The sequence below is a fragment of the Pseudorca crassidens genome, chromosome 14 (genome assembly GCF_039906515.1).
Source record: "Pseudorca crassidens isolate mPseCra1 chromosome 14, mPseCra1.hap1, whole genome shotgun sequence".
NCBI lineage: Eukaryota > Metazoa > Chordata > Mammalia > Artiodactyla > Delphinidae > Pseudorca > Pseudorca crassidens.
Genome location: NC_090309.1, coordinates 72,279,726 through 72,302,439, shown reverse-complemented (window position 1 = coordinate 72,302,439; position 22,714 = coordinate 72,279,726). Strand labels below are relative to the sequence as shown.

Here is a 22,714-nt window from a genome sequence, read left to right as displayed (position 1 = left end):
TCATCACAAGGAAAAAAAAATTTTTATTTATTTATTTATTTTTTGGCGGTACGCGGGCCTCTCACTGTTGTGGCCTCTCCCGTTGCAGAGCACAGGCTCCAGACGCACAGGCTCAGCGGCCATGGCTCACGGGCCCAGCTGCTCCGCGGCATGTGGGATCTTCCCGGACCGGGGCACGATCCTGTGTCCGCTGCATCGGCAGACGAACTCTCAACCACTGCGCCACCAGGGAAGCCCATGACATACAGTTTTAATGCAATCCCGATCAAAATCCTAGCAGGTTAATGGGAGCGGGGGCATGTGCAAACTGACTAGCTGATTCTAAAATTTACATGGAAATGAGATGAGCCAAAAGAACCAAAAACTCCTGAAAACCAAAGAGCTTAAAACTCTTTGGTTCTGCAAATAAACTAACTGCTTAAACAACAGTTCTCAAGATTATATCCTGAACTACTAGTCCTCCAATGCGGACGGCGCAACAGAGTCAAAAGCACTCATTTAAGAACTTATTTAGTATCTGATTAGAAACAAAAATGCTTGCTTTCATATAAACATATAGACATAACAAAAGATTAACAAGTTCTGATCAAAAGCACTCATTATTTGATTTAAAAAACCAAAAATGTCACACACAAAAACCTAACAGCGACCTAGTAGAGATCTTTTTAAACTCAAATTTAAGAGTTTTCAGAAAAATATTTGAAACAAATTTTAGAACTGAGGCTTATTAAAGCCAGTTTTACACAGTTTACTGGAAGTAGTTTCAGGCTGTTGGATACATATGTACCATCCCCTGAGTATAAGATCATAAGGTACCATCTTTCAGATACATTATAGCACTGGGAATTTTCCATTTCAACAAATGATTAACATATTGAACAAGGTCAAAAGGGTAATGGACTATTCATATTAGATGCATTTGAATTAAAAGCTTTAGTAAATAATCTCTGACTTAGCATTTTAGTTTCTCCTGAAGACATTCAATGGGCCCCTCTGAAGTATTAGAGACACTATCAGAAATAACGGAGCAGTAATATCAAAATTGAAATTGAGCTTTATATAGTTGAAGGATTAATAGTTGAAAGAGTGCATGGTCAAAAACAGCAATCCTTCTCTTAAGGGAGAGTTTTATTTTCACAGTAGTCTTTCTTTAGAGGAACTTCATTTCCAGAAGTAACAGACCGTTTTAGTTCTAAATCCCTTCTCCTCACACCAAGTACAGTCTACTCCAAACTGAGCAGGCTGTGGCTCCTGATTACATTCAAACAGTCCCCTAACCAAAGATGAAGAGGCCTTACCTGAACACCTTCCCTTGCTTCTGGGTACCCTAACTATCCAAGTCCTAGTAGTGTAGCTGTCTTTAATACATGACAAAGCTAAAACCTCCAACTCAGACACTAATCACCCCAGGAGAGAAGAGAGCATCTCTCCCAAAGGTCTCTCACCATGTAAGTTAACTTTGCCCAAAGGAGTTTTTCTCTCCAGTATACTTTTTAAAGGTGACATTTCTCTCTATATATAATCATCACTATTCAGTAACTTAACACATATATAAATGCTGTTAGAGGGCAGACAGGTCTACGGTATTTTAAGTAACTCCAAACACACTATGTATCAAATTTCTGAAGCAGTAAAATTAACATGAGCTCATGTTCCTGGAAAGAATTAGTAACACCTTATAAGTGAAAAAGCATATTTCACTTAATTTTTTTTTTGACATTTTGAAAGCAGACCAAAATTTAACAAAACTTTTTTCAGAAGATAAAAATAATGCTTTTGCAGTTGCTTCATGCTGCAGTATTTATATTTTAGGGGAAAGGCAGAGACTTCACTTAGCTACAGTCCTACAAAAAAGCAACAGAAAAGTTGATTTTAATCATTTTTCTGGCGTTATTCCATCTTACCTTGGATTGGAATTCCAAAAAGCTCGTCTCTGAACATTGTTTCCTGTCTGAAAATTAGGAACCAGAACTACAAACTTCTAAGTTCTTCCACCTTACACAGAAGTCAATAAACCAGCTCATGCTGGTTTATTGATTTCTGTGTAAGGTGGAAGAACTTCCACCTTACAGCTCATTGGACTGAATTTCAAAGTTCTATTCTCTGTCCCTATCTGGCTAAAAGGTATACCTATATCAAGAGTTTCTATCGATTTCCAACTAGAAGTATCAGTTTTGCTGTCAGAGCTCTTTATTTTTGTACATAAAAGGAAGTGGGTTTTGATACCATCTCAGTGTTCTTCCTGTCTTACAATGCATTTGAAATAAAGTGATGTCAGATTGAGAGTAAAAGCCCTAAATAAGAAAAAGGAATAGGCGCATTTAGTTTGTTTTACCTTTATTAACTGCAACTGACTTAGAACTGCTGTGCAGCACGCTGCTACTATCACTGCTAACTACAAGTTTTCCATTTTAACTTGCACTGGACTACAAAAACATTCATAAATATATAATATAAACCTAAAATTCTACATTTCTATGCCTATGTCATATGCATGACCCATGAATGAGAGAAGCACATCCTATGAGAGACTAAATCATTCTTCATTATTGCTAGCTCAGCATTTATCCATTTCTGAAGACTATGAGAGCTGCTAGAGTAGTTAGCATGTCCATATGCCATCATGTGCACCTCTCATCTCCACCTTCCAAACACCACATAAAGGCCATTCTATACTCAGTTTAATAGGCTACAATCAGAAAAGATCTTTACTGAACATCTCATCTTAATGTAAACTGAGGCTAAGTAATATTGTGACAATTTCTAGAAGAATGAATCAGAGGCAGTTCAAAAATGGTTTATGTGGACCACAATTTTGAATTTGCTGTTACCTTGCTGTTAATATCTTCTATTATTATGCCAAGGGTGGGGCAAGGTTATACTATTTTAATCTACCCATTAAGCTACAGACAATGGGGTTCTATTGTTATTTTAAATCCTCCCGTATCATAATACATTTAGAGAGAGCCTTTCACAACCACGTAACAACCACTACTTCAAATAGCCACTGCAGTTATAAAGCAGAAACTGACACACCATTGTAAAGCAATTATACTCCAATAAAGATGTTAAAAAAACAAAAACAAACAGCCACTGCAGCATATGAGCTACTGAAAAGCAGACTTCCACAACCAAGGTTTTGTTCCCAGTTTACTAGTCTGACCTCCTTTAGTATCGACTTCCCTGTTTCCAGCCACATCCAGAAATTATGAATCTAGCTGTCTCTCTTGCCTGATGACTTGGCTTGGTTCCTAATCCTAGATCAACAATTCCCAAACTTAAAAAGAAAAATTTAAACTGGGGAGAAGCCGAGGAGAGACAGAGCCCTTAATACTTTTGGCTCCATCCTTCCAAAAAAAGAGGTCTTTAGTACACTCTGAGAAACGTAAAGTCCTGGACACATCTCCTTTCACTACTGACAGGAATTACTTTAAAAAACACATATCAAGAATATGTCACAGGTCCCAACCTTGCCTTGCCTTTATTCCATTTGTTCCTAACACATGATGTCTGAGCTGCTCTCTAAGTGGTTGTGATCTTAAAGCTAGGATCCTCTGGTTTCAAAATTTGCCCAACTTGCAAGTGTAGTAGCTGTATGAGAGAGCACAGATAATGTCACCAATTATCTAAATCTTCTCCAGGAGTAGCACACACATTAACACAGAAATGATAATAAAGAAGATGATTTTTCTGTTATAGTTCAAAATCAATAGTTCTAGAGGTACTTAAAATTAATGAGTCAAGTATTCCAACAAGCATCACTCTAACTTCTAGATCCAAAGGCAACTCACCTATGACTCAAACGTAAGAGGTCATCCAAGCTAGGGAAACTCCTGGATGTCTATTTTGCTCTGGAATATCACCATATCAGTCCTTATAAAGGAACCAGCATGAGCTGGCTTAAAATCTGCCCCGCCATGTATGGCTAAATTTATCAATATTGGGATAAAAACGATTTGCCCTCTTCAAAAAGACTCTTGACAAGGAGTTACAAATAATTAGAAGAAGAGGTAATAAAATGTATCCTTAAGTGGAAAATTCATCCCAGGGAAGCTGCAGCAACAAAGATATTATTCCCTAAAGAAAGTTTTTGGGTAAGCTATGAAGCAGAAACCAAGCAGGAGATGAGAGCAAAGACCAGCAGACTAAATTTAGTCTTTGCCAGTAGAAATGAAAAGCATTGCTTTCCTAGTAAGGAGAGAGTTCTTAGAGCAATTAAGTCCTCAAATTTTAAAAGAAAGCATTAGAGAGGTAAATAAAATAAGAGCATCCTAAAAAAGGCTACAGGCAGCCAAGAGCTAAAAATAAACCCCGGTAAAACCCAGAGCCATGTTATCCAATGTGATGGCCACTAGCCACATGTAGCTATTTAAATTTTAGTTAAAATAAAATTACAAATTCAGTTCCTCTGTCACACTAGCTATATTTCAAGTGCTCAAAAGACACATGTAGCTAGTGGCTACTTTGTTGAGTTGGACAGCGTAGATGCAGAACACTTCCATCACTGCAGGAAATTCCACGGGACAGTACTGATCTAACTGGTAAGGGAAAGAGACTAACTGACGTGGGGTCTAGAAAAAGAGGAACTATTAACAAGGGCATTTGTCCTACAGCATTCAGTACTTTATGGAGGGATCAGGTGGATTTACCTTTCCTTTTCCACCTGCTCTTTTTTCCCTCCTTGTTGCTGCCACCATCACTGCTGCTGCTGCTGTTCTCAGAACTCTGGGAATCTGACTGACCATCACTGCTTTCTTCTGAACCTTCTGATAGCTCTTTCACCCCATCCGGCACATCTTTCTGAAAATGTAGGCATCCAATTAGGATTAATCATTACCATTTCAGCAAATAGGAATTAAATTTCTGATATGCATTGTTGTGACTTTTAATTGTGCTGATTAATTTTTAGTATCATAAAATTCAGTAGCAGAACCAGCAATAATTTCTGAATTCCTGTCATCTCTCTTCTTTGGGTCAAATTAGTTAATGCTTCCATCCATACTCAAAGATAAAAAATATACATGACAATCTTATGCAGGCACAACACAGAGGCTTAAATTGGACAAAAAACTTGGTATATTTAAATCCAGGTAAATGATGAAATGTTCAGGATAAAATCTATATAATAACAATTTTTAAAAATGTATGTACACCCATCATCCATGTAATATATATATATATATATATATATATATATATATATATATATATATATTTGTGTGTATGTAAGTACCATTACGTATTATAAAAAGTCTGGATAGCAAGTGATAGTGCATTATTTGAATCTAACTGGTTCCAAAAATTGGTAAGTAGCAAGAGTCAAACACAAAAGGAATGGTTTAAAAAAAAAAAAAAAATCACACGAATCTTTGGTTTCTGCACTGGACAGTGAGAATGCTAATCAGAAAGGACACCTGTGTCAGCCACAGTATGTGAGAGATATAACAGGGTAGTTGTAAGATCAAGAACTAGGAAATTAAGACTTTGGGGGTTTGAATTCTGGCTTTATCTTCTCCTAATTATGCAGCCTTGGTCAAAGTCTTAAACTCTCATGCCTCAGTTTCCCTGTCTATAAGATGGGGTGACAGTACCTACCTTAAAAGATCATTCTGAAATTAAATGAGTTAATAAATATAAGATGCTTAGAACAAGGCCTGGCATATGATAAGAGCTCAATAAATATTAGCTACTATGTATTTATGTAGTATGTGAAATATATACATATAAATAAACACATTAGTGAATGTTATTTCTGAGTTATAAAACTATGGATGATTCTTTTTTCTTCTCAATATATTTTTTGTTTGCCCACATAATTTATTTTTATAATCAGATAAAAAGTAATTCTGACACATGACCCTCCTACCTATAACTAGTACTCACAACATTACAGTCAAGATAGTAACCTCTGATCTAATAAGGAACTGTTTTTTTCCACTTACGTTTATACTCTAGTGCCATTTCACATGTTATACACTTTCTTAAAATACATATCCTTTCCTTCAAAATACAGGAAACTTTTATAGAGTTAGTTGCAAACAAGACCTCTTGATCTGTAAGTTCAACACGCACTTTAAATACAAATATAACTGTCTTCTTCTTTTTTTTTTTTTTTTCCGGTACACGGGCCTCTCACTGTTGTGGCCTCTCCCGTTGCGGAGCACAGGCTCTGGACACGCAGGCTCAGCGGCCATGGCTCACGGGCCCAGCCGCTCCGCGGCATGTGGAATCCTCCCGGACCGGGGCACGAACCCATGTCCCCTGCATCGGCAGGTGGACTCTCAACCACTGAGCCACCAGGGAAGCCCCCCCAACTGTCTTCTTAAACTTGTGATCCCTCCAGGATCAACTCATGCCCCAAATCTTAGAATCACTGCACCCCTTCTTTTACCCACTCCAAATAGTTTACGTTTCATTTCTCTAATGTTCCTTGCCTCCATCTCTTTCACCACTCTCACAGTTTAGGCCAATTATCTCTTCCAAACAATCATAACCATCCTTTTGACAAATTTTCTTGCTTTACTCTTAAGTGTATCCTACTTGAATTATCTTCCTAAACATGATTTGATCATGCTATTCTCCAAAAAAACCTCTGCCGTTTCCTCAACACATACCTACCCTCCCTCCTTCTCTTTCTTAACCGCTCAGTCAGGTTTTCAAAAGCCTCCAAAGTTTGTTCTTCACCTAACATTTACCCCATCCTGACTCCTTACCACACTAGCCCACACACAGATTATGGTCTAACCACTCCAATTTACTTTCAAATCCATTCTGAATCCTTTTATCTGTGCCTTTGCTTAAGCTATTCCCTTGTCCTGGAAGGCCCTTCCTTCCATTATTTATCGGCCAAAGTTCAACTCAAATTTTACAACTTTAAAACAACAGAAAAACAAACTAAATCTTCCAGATCCCTTTATTCGAGGTTCATCTTTACTTCTCTATGCTCTCACAGTACTTTACAGCACTGTGTGTTTTGTGAGCATGCTATTATTTCAGTAACTATGTGAGCTGCAAGAGATCAGGGACCATAGTTTATCCTTCTTTATAGCCTCTACAGTGTCAGGTATAGAATAGGCATTTAATAAATGTTATTAACAATACAGAAGGTCTAGAACAACTAAAACCTAAAAGAAACACAGAAAGCTCTATGTGGGACTAGATCCCTGTAACCCTGTGAAGTTCAACAAGGTGTTTTAAAAGGAGGTATTATGGGTAAGTTAGATCTTTTTAATGTTAGTGGGCTACACACAACCAGTGAGCACAGAGATGACTACAGCCAAAACTAAAAAGGTAAGAGGGGACAGAGTCCCACATACACATGGACATAGTCATTGCATGCCAAGCATTAATTCTCCTTCTGTTGATAAATTTTCTTTGGGAAACAACCCTTGCCTCAATTCATCAGGCTTGAGAGGGCTTAACCACACTTTCACATCAAGGGTGATCATGAACTTAAGAGTGGCCAATCAGAAGACTCCATATGTTTGGTAACGGCAATCATTCTGGTATAGGCACATGGGCCAAGCCAAACCAATTAAGCCACATCAGAACTAACTAAAGGGCTCCGGCTTCAGTTCCTGAGACTCCTTCTCTCCAGACTTACAGATTGCAGAGTGGGGGCTGGGAGTGAAGTCATGTACCATGAGGAGAGGGCCTGCCTGAGACTGAAGCCAAAAGAAAGCGGAGAGACCCATCCCTGATGACAATCATTTGAGCTCCCGAATTCAGGCTGAGTTTCCCTAGAATTTTCAGTTATGTGAACTAATAACTTCTCTGTTTCACTCAAGCTCATTTGAGTTGGTTTTTCTGTTTGTAACCGAAAGGACACTGATAAGTCAAGGTCCCTTTTTAGTGCAGAAATTAGAACTTAGAAAGCCTGTTATGGTAAAAGAACATGGGAATTCAGTCAGATATGGATTCATATTCTGGTTCTGATACTATCTGGCCAACACTGAGCAAGAAAATCCAATCTTCTGAACTTTGGCTTTCTCTATCATAATAACAGAATAATAAACACAACTCTGAATTGTAATGGAGAATTAAATCAGAAAGTAATATAAAGCATCAAGGCTGTATACTCCACAGTAATACTCATTATTATTTAAATATGTGACACCCTTTAAAAGTCACTGGAAGTCATTTTCATTTCATCCTTTCAAAATAATACTATGGCAAAGAATGAAAAAAAAAAAAACTATGGCAAAGAATGAAAAATGAAGTTACTTCTCCAATCTACCTACAGATGGTTACAGAGTAATTAAAAAAAAAAATGTATTGGATACAGGATTGAAAATTTTACCTCTTCCTGAAAATAAGCTCTTCAAGAACAGAATTCTGTCTCTATGATGGAAGTATTATTCATTACACGTAGTTACTTCCTGTTTTCACTTTTAAAATGACTCCCTAACAAAAATATTTACCTTCAAAGTATACACTCCCATTCTACCTGGAACCTTATAGAAGATGCCCTCTTCACCTCGGGAGTTTGTGTGCAGCATTGCATTCAGGCATGCAAGAGGGGAAGTTCCACTGCCAAAAAAAAAAAAAAGAGAGAGAGAGAGAGAGAACACAATGATTAGTTTCTGTCTCTGAATATCCTATGTAACACTGAATTAAGATAAAATTAACAAATCAACACTCATTTGACATAAACACATTTTATAAACTATAAAAAGTCTATAAATCTAGAAAGGCTGCCACGGAGAAAATGGATGTAAAATTCCTTCCCAGTTATCTAAAGAAAAAATAATTCTATAATTTTCTTAATCCCAATTTAGCATCTAACATTTCAGTCAAGACAAATTTCTCTCACAGAAGCATCACAAATATATCTCTAAAGATTCTATTTCACTTACAATTTTATTTGTTAATACACCTCAATAAAGCTGAAAAAAAATTTTTTAATCTATTTCATTTAGCACAAGCCTTAAATGTCCAGAAGTAAAACAGGGAAGAAAAAGAAAACACACACAGAAATAAATAATATTAATCTCCCTGCATACTGCTGCACCAGACTGAATCTGAGTTATGGAACGAACACATTTCCATGCTCCCCTTTTTTAAATTGAGATATCATTGACATGTAACATTGTATTAGTGTCAGGTGTAAAATATAATGATTCCATAGTTATCTATATTACGATGGTCTTTAGACCTATCATGAGACCACTTTAAAAGACATAAAGCAGGCTTTGGAATATTCATCTTCTATGTAGAAACCTGGTTAAAAGTTTACTAATTCTAATATACATTTATCATATTTTCTAGAGTTTTAGGTATATAATAAATTATCTGTTGAAAATATACATATATCATTTTCCTTTCTAATTGTAATCAATTTCATTTTCCTATAGTAATATAAATGGAAATGTGTGGCATCCTTAAATTAAAAAAAAAAACCAACTCACAATATCTGAGGGATAAGGCAACTTATTCACACATTTCCGTATCTCCCATCTCAGTTCTCTGCTGGTACTACTCAATAACCCAAAGAAGCCTACTGGAAGAGGCTGCTAGATATCTTGGGTATCTAAAGATAAGAGTTCTCTGTGGGAGAGAGCAGGACCACTGTCTTTTGGTACTATGAAGGTGCTGAGGGTCAAAAACTGAAAAGATGGGGACTTCCCTGGTGGCGCAGTGGTTAAGAATCCGCCTGCCAATGCAGGGGACACTGGTTCGAGCCCTGGTCCAGGAAGATCCCACATGCCACGGAGCAACTAAGCCCGTGCGCCACAACTACTGAGCCTGTGCTCTAGAGCCCGCGAGCCACAACTACTGAGCCTGTGTACCACAACTACTGAAGCCCACACACCTAGAGCCCGTGCTCCACACTCGCCGCAGCTAGAAAAAGCCCGCTAATAGCAGCGAAGACCCAACGCAGCCATAAATAAATAATAAGTAAATAAATAAAATAAAATAAACTGAAAAGATGGAGGACAACAAAGAAAATAAAGGAAAACCTTTTGTTAAAGAAAATGATGAGGAGACTTCCCTGGTGGCACAGTGGTTAAGACTCCGTGCTCCCAATGCAGGGGGCCTGGGTTCGATCTCTGGTCAGGGAACTAGATCCCACAGGCATGCCGTAACTAAGAGTTTGCATGCCACAACTAAGGAGCCCGTGAGCCGCAACTAAGGAGCTTGCCTGACGCAACTAAGACCCAGGCCAATCAAATAAGTAAATAAATAAAATATTTAAAAAAAAAAGAAAAATAGGGACTTCCCTGGTGGCGCAGTGGTTAAGAATCTGCCTACCAATGCAGGGGACACGGGTTCGAGCCCTGGTCCGGGAAGATCCCACATGCCGCGGAGCAACTAAGCCCGTGTGCCACAACTACTGAGCCTACACTCTAGAGCCCACAAGCCACAACTACTGAAGCCTGCTTGCCCAAAGCCCGTGCTCTGCAACAAGAAAAGCCACCACAATGAGAAGCCTGCGCCCCACAACGAAGAGTATGCCCCTCTCGCCACAGTTAGAGAGAGCCCACACACAGCAACAAAGACCCAACGGAGGTAAAAATAAAAATTAATTAATTAATTAAAAAGAAAAAGAAGGGCTTCCCTGGTGGCGCAGTGGTTGGGAGTCCGCCTGCCGATGCAGGGGACATGGGTTCGTGCCACGGTCCGGGAGGATCCCACGTGCCATGGAGCGGCTTGACCCGTGGGCCATGGCCGCTGGGCCTGCGTGTCCGGAGCCTGTGCTCCGCGAAGGGAGAGGCCACGGCAGTGAGAGGTCCGCGTACCTCAAAAAAAAAAAAAGAAAAAGAAAAAGAAAAACACTGAGTATCTCCAGGCTGATTTTCAGTTATGTTTCTCTAATTTAGATATTTCCATGTTAAAAATACACATAATGCAATTCTAGTCAAAACTCCCAAGTTTGTATCAAATAAACATATAAAAATTGCCAAGAAATTTCTGGGAAATAAATGATGAGAGACTTGCTTAAGAAGATATTAAAATGTACTCTAAGCACATTATTAGAATATTAGTGAATAATGAATTATTGAATTGAATAATTATTGAATAATAATAATTAAATTAGAGTTTTATTGAAGCAATGTGTTTCTGGGACAGGATAAACAGGCAAATGTTCACTCTTACAGACTGCTGGTGGAACAAAATAGAAAATATAGAAACAGATCACAATAAATGTAAAAGGTACTATTTCTGTGCAGCAGGAAGAAGACTGAGTTATGACACGGTCACCTGTGGTGAGAATCTTTCTCTTCCCCTAAGCAGTATGAGAAAATAATACGTAAGACTTTCAGCCATATGACCATGAGGGGAGTATCTGGAATTTGGGTGGAACACCACAAAGGAGAGAGAAAGGAAGGGCTAGGTAAGGATTATAGAGGAAAACTCAACACCCAAAAAGGCAGACCTGAGAAAAGAGGAAAACAGCAACATTCTTTTTTTTAGCAATATTAGTTATGCCACTGTATCCAGGCTTGCCTTAAGCCAGTCCCACCTTTGGAATTTTGTTGAGGTTTTAAGTCACAAACAACCGAGAGAGTCCTAAATAAAATAGTTTATTTAATAATTAATTAAATAATTATTTAATTCTCACAGCTTATCTAAAAACATATTCCAAATGGATTCAAGGCCAAAATATAAAAAGTAGAAGGAAAACAGTATAACCTACAGTATAGAGCAACCTTTCTACATAAAAGAGAAAAAAACCCAAACCACAAAAGAAAACCTTAATAACTAAATAAAAATAAAAATTTCTGTACAGGAAAAAAAATCATCAACAAAACTATACCAAGCATACCTAAAAGAGCTTTCTAGGAAAATACAAACAACCAATTAGAAAAAAATGGATAAAGGATATGAAAATGCAATATAAATGGCCAACAGAATACATGAAAAGCTGCCCAAACTTTACAGTGGTTAAAGGAAAACAAATGAAACCGAGACACCACTGGTCAGACTTGTAAAAATCAAATATATTCAGGTCTTTGTTAGCAGTACTGTACTAAGGTCAGTTTCCTGGTTTTGATATTGTACTGTAGTTATATAAGACATTACCACTGGAGGAAGCGGGGTGAGGTAGCCATGGGACTATTTTTATAATTTCCCATGAGTTTATAATTACTTTTTAAAAATGAATTGATAAAATCCATTGCAGGTAAGGTTATGGGGAAATGAGCACTCTTATATAGACTGTTGGTGGGACTGAAAACTGCTACCCCACCCCCCCATTTCTCAATTCTGCCTTAAGAAAGTAACACGCAAATATCCACTAAAATTAAAAATATTAGGGGCCACTGATGCAACATTCCCACTTCAATCTATCCTACAAAAATAAGGCCACAAAGACTTATGGACATCTATGCAAGGATTAACTCCAGCATTGTTAAAAGCGTCAAAACACTAAAAATGACCTCAAAGTCAGTAAGAGGATGGTTCACCATATGTTAGTAAGGTAACCAACAGGATATGAATCAATAACAGCAACATTAACAGCAAAAGGATTGCTAAATTCCAGGAAGCATTCTGGTTAGCCCTCACAACAATCCTTTGAGGTAAGCAAAATTATGACACCATTTTTACAAATGAACAAATGAATGTATTGAGGTGTTAAGTAAGCTGTTCAAGATCACACAGTGATTAGTCAATGGTGAAGCCAAGATTCCAGTAAGAAGAAATAAAAGAGAAGCAGAACAGGAAAGAGACTGTTTAAAAAGAACATATAATCAAGTGAAAAGAAAACATGCTATAATCTGTAGTTCAATAACCTATCTGGGTAAAGCTTTGCCCCAATTTTTGGTATTCAATTTCAATATTAAGTACCAACTCTGTTTAGTACTGTTTACTAAGTACACAATAAACTAGGGTCTGTGGGGCCAAGGAGGAAAGCTTTCTTAGTTCAAAGTCTAATGGGAAAGACAGACAAGGGAATAAACTGCCACAAGCACCTGTAACCAGTGCTACCAATACGGACCGAAGTCCACAATCCCTGACCCCAAACACTTAAGGCCAAATGTTTCAGACATAAAAATCTGTTTGGATTTTAGAAAGGCAACATGATATGCCATATACTATGTAATATCACCAGAGATTAGTGGCAGCAATCCCATAACCAAACACAGTGAAACACATCAATATTCACACTAAGTGGGAGAAACAAAGCCTACATATAGTTTTATGTCAGTTTCAAGAGAAGGTGTTGTTGACAAATGAGGTTTGTTACCAAAAGACTAAAAAACTTTTTCAAGCATTTTGGATTTTGGAATTATAGAATCGAGAACACAGGCTTGTGTATATATAAAGTACTTTAGGTCAGAGAGAAAGAAACAATCTCTTCTAGGGCTTAGTACCTAGAACCAAAAACAAAACCAAACAAACAAAAAGCCAAAAAAAACAAAGAAAAAAATCCCAACTCAATCAAACCAAAACAAAAAAAAACTCCTTACAGTAAAACCCATAAAAATGAAAGCAAATGGCACACATGTACATCTGGTGAAAAGATGTGGTAACAGAGATACAGACACGATCATATTTTCCTTGCAAATCCAATGTAATTTTCCTTTGAAGGAAATAAAGTTTCGAAAAACCCACAATATACACAGAACACTATACTGTTTAAAACAATAATATAGATTTGATTTCAAGAAAACATAAAAAACCAGAGAATACTTGCAGAGTTTATTTTTATTAATAATGAAGCAATGGCAGAGAAGTAAAATAGGCTACACTGCCCATGATGGCAGGAATATACCTTCAAGGGAAGTAACTCCAGAATGATATAATGAAATAAAAATAACTGAATAACTTGAAGGAATAGGCATCACCTTCATGAGTGATAAAACACTGGTAACTAAGGAGATCATACTGACGTAAAGTCAAGTAAATATAATATGGGCTTAAGTCCTGACACCTGTAGCAGCTGAAACAAGAACACCTCAAAATATTACATAACTATCATGAGATAATTTAGCTTTTAATTTTTTTGTCCATGCTCAGGAGACTGGCGTTGGGGCAGGGGTTGGGGCCAGCTCTCAAGGAAAGGAACAAATGCAGTGCTGTAATTTTATGCTGATCTACCCCATGAAGGAAACATACACAAGGCCCAAGAACAAAAGTAACTTCAGTCATGCTGTCAACAGCCTTATTTAATTCTCTCTGCAGTAAAAGTGGTTCCTTAGCAGTAGCCAGCAGGGCTGAAAAGACCTGAGGCCTATAATCACACTGCTCAGAGGAAACAACATAGTAACTCATGAAAAGAGACATCACTGTGTGGCCAAGAGAGCCAGATTTATGTATTCATACCAATGTGAATTTATATCTGAGTGTGGCCATGGGCAAGTCACTGTAAACACCCTTAATTTTCTCATCTGTGAAACTGAGGAAATACCATCTAATCTGTAATTTGTGCAGAATCTCAATTCATATATAAAGTGTATGCCACAGAGAAGTGATTCAGTAACTGTGGTAGTTACCTTAACAACTTGCTCCCCCATTCCAGTTTCATAATGTTCCAGTGTTCCCTACCTATCTCAAGTGACAGTAACTTCTCTCACCCCCATCAATTCTCCACTCTGAAGCCAGAGTGACCTTTTAAAAACAAGCATGGGACACTTCCCTGGTGGTGTAGTGGTTAAGAATCTGCCTGCCAATGCAGGGGACACAGGTTCGATCCCTGGTCTGGGAAGATTCCACATGCCGCGGAGCAATTAAGCCCGTGAGCCACAACTAGTGAGGCCTGCGCACTCTAGGGCCCACGTGCCATAACTACTGAAGCCCATGCGCCCTAGAGCGCACATGCCACAACTACTGAGCCCACGCACTCTAGGGCCCGCGTACTGCAACTACTGAGCCCGCGCGCCTAGAGCCTGTGCTCCACAACAAGAGAAGCCACTGCAATGAGAAGCCCGCGCACGGCAATGAAGAGTAGCCCCCGCTCGCCGCAACTAGAGAAAGCCCGCGCACAGCAACCAACCCACCCAAAAGAAAAAATAATAATAATAAGTAAATAAAAACAAGTATGATCGTGCCACCTCTGCCCAGCTTAAAATTCATCCATGATATAACAATGTTCTTAGAATGAAGTCCAGAATTATCAAAGTGACCTGACCCGCCTTCCCCCTCTCCACTCTGGCCTACTCTAGCCTTCTTTCCATTTTGTAACTTACAATTCTCCTGACTTCTTGGCCTTTGTACTAATTAATGCTTCTGCTTGTAATGATAACCCTCACCTTTTCTCCTAGCAAGCTCCAATTAATTCACTCTTCAGATTTCAGCCTCAATGTACCCTGTTTAAGGAAGCCATGCCAATGTTATATAGAATCCAATACTTTTCCTAAATACATATCATTTATAACTACATATATTGTAAGGAAAAAGTTTTAATTTAACATGTGACTCCACTGTGGGCCAGCCAGATTCAACAGCATGTGATTTCACTGAAGCTCTGGGAAGCAGATTCTCTCTTCTCTTCTATATTCAAACCCGAAAGCATATAGGCTCCAGGACCTACAAACAATTCTGCAACTATGATGGATGAGCCTGATGAAAATGGAACAAAAATGAAGGAAGCAGAGCTGAGAAACTGATCAAACTGCCAGAGCACCTGGATCAAGTTCTGCCAGGTTTTCTTCACTTACATCACACAATTAATTTCCTTTGATGTTTAAGCCAGTTTACATTGCATTTCCTGTTATTTACAACTGAAAATACCTTAACTGACAAAGCATCTAGGTCGAAAGCATTCATATTGACAGAGATATGAAAAGGATGCAGAAGAAAAGTGTAGGATATTCAAAGGTGACAACTCTCTCCTACCAATGAGAAAATATGTTTATGAATACACAGTGTATACTGAATAAGAAGAGGCAAAGTGCTACTAAACCTGTACAGACGAACTCAAGCACCCAAGATACTCAGAAATATTTATCTTAACTTTTTTCTAAATCTTAAACTTCAAGGGCTAAGAAAGAATCAAGCTGAGACCTAGGCATGAAAAGCAAAAGTGGCAGAATGAATTACTGTTTTTAATTCATCATTCACTCCCTGTATCATGCCACCTTACAGTAAAGAAAATATATTTATTTCCCTGCCCCACTGATGTTGGGCTTGGCCGTAAGACTTGATCAATGAAATGATAACAGAAATGACAGAAACAGCAGCTAACATGTGGTTGCATAGTCTGACTTACTCCTGACTGCCACAAGAGCAGGCCACTGATTCTAGGAGAACAGAGAACCCACAGCCTAGAGCCAAGCCTAGGCAACAATAACTGAGCCCCAGCTCCTCTAAAGACGTGAAGAAGAAAAGGAACTATTCGTTGTTATAAACCACTGAAATTAAGACTTACGCAGCAAAAACTGACTGATAAGCCCTGTATAATGCAAGGAACATCTGCCTTCTTAGCAATACTCAATACCGGACAGTAAAAAATTTATATCCAGCCAAGATGTCATTCAAACAAAGAAGCAACAGAAAGATATTAAGCCCATGAAAACTCAGGGAAAAGACCACCCATAAACTTAAATCTAGCCAACAAAGAAATAAAAAAATTCAGGAATGGAGAAATGTTTAGAGAAAAAAAAGTAAACAGCTGCAATTATAGTGATATAAGAGAAATGCAAATGCTTTCTATTTTTTTCAACTTTCATTTTAAAAATGACAACACACCTTCAGAATTTTTCTATTTTCTTTTCCCTCAACTTCAGAGATTATTTAGGAATTAATATCCTAAATGAAGTATATTTATAATCTTCAGTGAAAAAATTAGCAATTTTCTTAGTTTCTTCAATTAAATGCAATAAACAGTGGTTAGTCCTGGCTAGTGAATTTCAGGATACTTTTCTAGTGTACATTTTTTTCATTACTGATTGACCTTTTTTTGGTCATCAGGAGTCATTTTTACAAAAATATTAAACAGTCCAAAATATATGAATAAATTACTAAAACAATATAACTTCTGAAACAGAGTAAGGCTCTTTTTCAAAATCACTTCCTTTTCACAGGGCATGCTATTTAAAACAAAACAAAAATTAGAACAGCAGGTAAGGGGGCAGGGAGACTATATATAGACTGAAGTGCAAGACTTCCAAAGAGAAAAGACACAATGAATAGCAAGGTATTTGTTGACCAAGTATTTTGTACAAGAAGAGACACACTCAAAAAGAGAGTCAGTCACAGATGCCCACAAATGCAAAGAATAGGGATACCTATATATAACATTTAAAGATCAAGAGACAAGCCAAAGATGAAGGGGCTGGGAGGATTCAGTGGTTTTAGAATGAGTATGTTTAGATTGTATCACCAAAACTTGTAATTATTTCAATTATAGGGTAATGATTGTTAGGGGGAAAATCAGCTATTCCCTTGAAGAATATCAATATAAATGCAATCATGACATTTTGATAATAACGCGAAAAGTTTGTTACATCGAAGTATATTTTCAAATAGAATTACAAAGGCTTTGCAAACCTATGACAGAACAGCTTACATGTTAAAATTTACCTTTAATCTAAAGTATGTTTGATAAATGATTCATTATACTACAAATCTGTTTAGGCACCCATGCTAAAGACTTCTCTTAATGCTGTTTGTGTAGGGATTAAACTGTTACTTTCTACTTAAGCAATAAAATAAATGAATATAGTAGAAAATAATAACCCACAGAATAAGAGAAGAATCTATGAGTTCATACTAATATAAATAAATGAACAAATCAATGAATGGGGGAGAATTCTTTGCATGTAATTCCAACTAACAAAGAAGAAACGATGGAATTAGAAAATCACCATATGTGGCCACCACACTGCAGGCAAGTATTATCAGTGGAAGTTGTGGTGGACATACTCTAAAATGACCCCAATTATCATCACTTCCTGGTATACCCTGTGTAATCCCCTCCCCTTGATGTAGGTGAAACCTGTGACTTGCTTCTAACCAATACAGAATACAGCAGAGCAGGCAGAACAGTGACTACGTTACGAGAAAGACTGCAGTATCCTTGCAAAGTGACTCTGACTCTCCCTTGCTGGCTTTAAGGAAGTATACAGGTTGGGGAGGCCCAAGTGGCAAAGAACCCATGGCAGCCTCTAGCCAACAGCCAGCTAGGAACTGAATCACCCCATTTTGATAAACCCCAAGGATCTGAAACCTGCCAACAACCACCTAGCTTAGAAGTGGTTCCTTCTCCAATTAAGCCTTCAGATAAGAACCAACACCTTGGCTGCAGCCTTGCAGAGAACCCAGTAAAACCATGCGCCCAGACTGCCGACACACAGAAACTGAGATAATAAATGTGTGTTGTTTTAAGCTCCTAAATCTATGATAATGTTGTTAAGCAGCAACAGATAACTAACAATGAGATGCTAAAACCAGTGGGCAAAGATACAATGAGAAACAAGATATTTACACAGTCTCAAAGTATCTCCCTCCACACACAAGATGTTAATTACAAAGGGGGAAAAAATCATATCTTTATAGTGGAGAACCTTGGCAGACATCACATAAAATAAGGGACTGGCGTAATCAACACCAATAATGGGATAAACTGAAACCACACACTTTTTGATATGATGTAGTGAAAATGACATATCATTTCTGTGACATTCCTGCCAAAAATGTACAACCTGAATCTAATCATGAGTAAACATCAGATATATCCAAACTGAAGGACAGTCTACAAAATAGCTGGTCTGAACTCTTCAAAAATATCAAGCTCATGAAAGACAAAGACTAAAAGAATGTTCCCACATTAAAGGAGACTGTAAAGATACATGAAAACTAAATGTAAATGCAATGTGTGATCCTGGATTGGGACATCAGTGGAAGAATTATCAAATTTAAATAAAGCCTGTTGATTAGAAAGTAATATTATATTAATATCCAGATTTTGATAGTTACACTGTGGTTATGTAAAAGAATATACTTGCCTTTAGAAAGTATACTCAAGTGTTTAAATGTGAATGGGGCAGCATGTCTACAATTCTCAGACATTTCAGTAACACAAACTAGATAGATAGATAGATAAAGTATATAAAATGTTAACATTTGTGGAATCTAGGTAAAGTTATATAAAATTCTTTGTACTGCTTTTGCAACTTTTAAGTCTAAAATTAATAACCCAAATGAATAAATAAAAAGTTAAAAATATGTAATATATATAAGAAGTCTATAAAAACAATATGGACCAATGAAAAAGCATGAAGTGCTAGTAAGTGCTACAACATGGATTAACCTCAAAAGACCACATATTATATGATTCCATTTATATGAGATGTCCAGAAATGGGCAATCTACAGAGACAGAAAGTAGATTAGAGGCTGGCAGTGGGAACTAGTATTAACTGTATACACGTATGAAAAATCTTACTGGGGATGGATTACAGTGTTAGTTGCACAACTCAGTAAATTTACTAAAAATCACTGAACTGTACAGTTAAGATGGGTGAAATTTATGATATGTACTTTACACCTCAATAAAGTTTTTAAAAAAAGATGATGTGGAAAAGAAGCGAACTTGGTTTCTCATTCATTGAACATTTACAGAATAGCTACCGTGTAACTGCACGGGGGTAAGTGCTGGTGATATAAAAAAAAAAAGTGGAAGTTTCCGTAAGCACATATTCTTACATTTTAATGTAAAAATAAATGAACTGGGGGCTTCCTTGGTGGCGCAGTGGTTGGGAGTCCGCCTGCCAATGCAGGGGACACGGGTTCGTGCCCCGGTCCGGGAGGATCCCACATGCCGCGGAGTGGCCACAGCAGTGAGAGGCACGCATACCGCAAAAAAAAAAAGAAAAAAGAAAAAAGAACTGGGACTGAGCGCAGCCAAACGATATGACTCTTTATTTCCTTGTGTGTGTGTGTGTGTGTGTGTGTGTGCATGTGCACACACACACACACACACTATATTATCATTTAATTTATGATTAACATTTCCCTCCCACCAGAAAGATGAGGCAAGTTGGTACAGATTTTAAATGTTCAGTAATGTAAAAATTTTAGCCACAAATGCAAATTTGCTATCAATTCAGGAACTGAACAAAATCAGAAACTTAGGTTTAGAACTTACTAAAGATATCTTCTAAAAATTAACTGATAACCACCTTTCTCATAACTAATCACGCCAAATTTCTCCACTGAAAGTCTGGACATTTTCACTATTGTTTTCTTTCATTTTTAGTTTCTTTCTGGAGCTTGAGGATACAAATAAAACTGTAAGTGAAGTCTGCAAAAGGGTTCATAAACATACAAAGCCCATCAACTCTCAGTAAAAATCTTTAGCTTTCTTTATCTTGTCTATAGCTCTCCTAATTCCATAGGTCTTTCTGGCACTCTTAAAGAATTTACTCACTTGTTATACCAATTCTGTATCATCACATTGTAGGCAGAAATTTTAAAAAATTCACACTCACATTCTTCTACAATCTTCTATCACTGCTTAGATTTTAAATTTAACAGGGCAAGATAAACATTTACTACCTTCTATAAAAATTTAAAGAAGTACTTCTGCTCATCCCCTCTACCTTAGGCAAATGTCTTATTATTTCCCACCAATACAATACAATGGTTGTTTCTCCCACATTAGATAAAAATGTACCCTACTCAAATTACAACAAAATCCTACAACTTTATTGTGGTAAAATATAGATAACATAAAATTTACCATCTCAACCACTTCTAAGTGTACAGTTCACCTTCACTTAAGTACATTCACACTGTTACACAACCAAGCACCAGAACTCTTCTCACCTTGCAAAACTGAAACTCTACACCCATTAAATAACTCCCCATTTCCCCCCTACACCAGCCCCTGGCAACCACCCTCTACTTTCTGTCTCTATAAATATGATTTATACTTGAGGTCTCTCATGTAAGTGAAATCATACAATGCTTGTCCTCTTGTGTCTGCATTATTTCACTTAGTATAATGTCCTGAAGTTCATGCATGTTGTAGAATATGTTAGAATTTCCTTCTTTTTAAAGGCTGAAAAATATTCCATTGAATGTATATGCCACACTTTGTTTATCCATTCATCTGTCAATAAACATTTGGGTTGCTTCCATCTTTTGCCTACTGTGAATAATGCTGCTATGAACACTGGTGTAAAATTATCTGTTCAAGTCCTTGCTTTTTATTCTTTTGTGTATATACCCAGAAGTGGAATTACTGGGTCGAATAAAATCCTACAACATTTTTTTTTTTTTTTTAATTGTGGTACACGGGCCTCTCACTGTTGTGGCCTCTCCCGTTGCGGAGCACAGGCTCCAGACGTGCAGGCTCAGTGGCCATGGCTCACGGGCCTAGCTGCTCTGCGGCATGCGGGATCTTCCCGGACTGGGGCACGAACCTGTGTCCCCTGCATTGGCAGGCGGACTCTCAACCACTGCGCCACCAGGGAAGCCCCAAATCCTACAACTTTTAATCATTCTTTACCTTACTCTCACTTTACATAACCATCTCTCAGGTGCAAATACCTACAGACAAGAATCAGATAAAATCCACAGGTTGACAAGGAGCTTCATAGGTCATCTAGTCCATTTACCTACAGATGCTTATATATCCCCTCCTAAAACGTCATAAACAGGTTAATCATCCAGTCTTTTGCACAAGCATATAATGTGGTGGAGAATCACTATGTCCTCAAGCATTTCCAAATATTCATAAATTCTTCCTTAAGTTAAGCCAAATACATCTTCCATTTTTTAGCCCTGATTTTATGATGTAAATCAGTGGTTATCATGGTGGAAAAATTTAGGAGGATCTTTTCCTTCCTCTCTGTGATTTTCTCTACTGTCTAAATTTGCTAAAATGACCTTGTAATAAACTATCTTTGTAAGTGGGGGAAACAAATTTAACATTATTTCTTCACTAATCCATATGACAGCCCTTCAAGTACTTTAAGACTCTTCATGAAACCCTGAAGTCTTTTTCAGATTTTTGGTCTCTCGTCTCCTCACTGGCATCTCCTCCCCTGCAACCAAGCTAAAGAAATTTAATATAAAAAACTTTTACAATCCATCCTCAAAATTCACCAATGTCTTCCAACATTTATTATCCCCAGCTCAAGCCTTTGATAAAGAGCTTTAAGGGACATCGTCAGCCTAATTTATTTAATCCTAGACATACTACACTTCGCAATAGATAACCCTGCCTTATCTTGACTTTAATCCCAATCTCTTGTTCATTTTTCTGCACTCCTTCCTACAGAACAGCCTTGTCAAAACTAAGACATAATCAGCTTCCCTATCCCTGACTCAACTATTATACACTCTGTCCTTCGAAGTTCAATCCCCTGAATTCCAGTAGGATTAAATAATGGACTCAGACTTCCAAGGTTAAAAGAAATGCAGAATTATCTAGTTCCCCAAACAGATGCTTGACTAAACCCTATTTCCGGTCAATATTAAATGTAAAAAGACAATAAACTTATAAGAATCTTTCACTCATGTGATATACGTGTATCTACCCACACACACAGTAATCATTATCCACATACTAGCTAAAACAAATCAGCACCACATAACTTTAAAATCAACAGCTGATTTGTGGCATGCTTACCTGACAGAGTACACAAAACAAAACTGAACTCAACAGCACCCTTATGATGGAAAATAGTGAGTTTAGAAATCATTAAATTAATAGTCTTGGTAGGCTTTAAATTCACTGAAAATTTTTGTATTCTTACAAACGCTTTCATTAAAATCTTTTGCTTGCCTTCCCTTGGTCATACTACCTGCAATTCTTCCAATGA

The 22,714-nt window shown here is 37.5% G+C and overlaps 1 protein-coding gene across 3 annotated transcripts in view; it reads right to left on the bottom strand.

Moving 5' to 3' along the window:
• ASXL2 (ASXL transcriptional regulator 2) overlaps positions 1-22,714 on the bottom strand; it is a 133,776-nt gene that overhangs the window by 44,344 nt on the left and 66,718 nt on the right. For 2 of the 3 annotated variants that reach the window (XM_067703506.1, XM_067703505.1), the window contains 2 exons: positions 8,421-8,529; positions 4,650-4,800 (listed from right to left, as the gene is read on the bottom strand). In XM_067703506.1, coding sequence (XP_067559607.1) covers positions 4,650-4,800; positions 8,421-8,529 — 260 coding nt within the window. Of the gene's footprint in view, positions 1-4,649; positions 4,801-8,420; positions 8,530-9,407; positions 10,721-22,714 lie in introns of those variants that run through there. The other variant, XM_067703507.1, reaches the window with a different exon arrangement.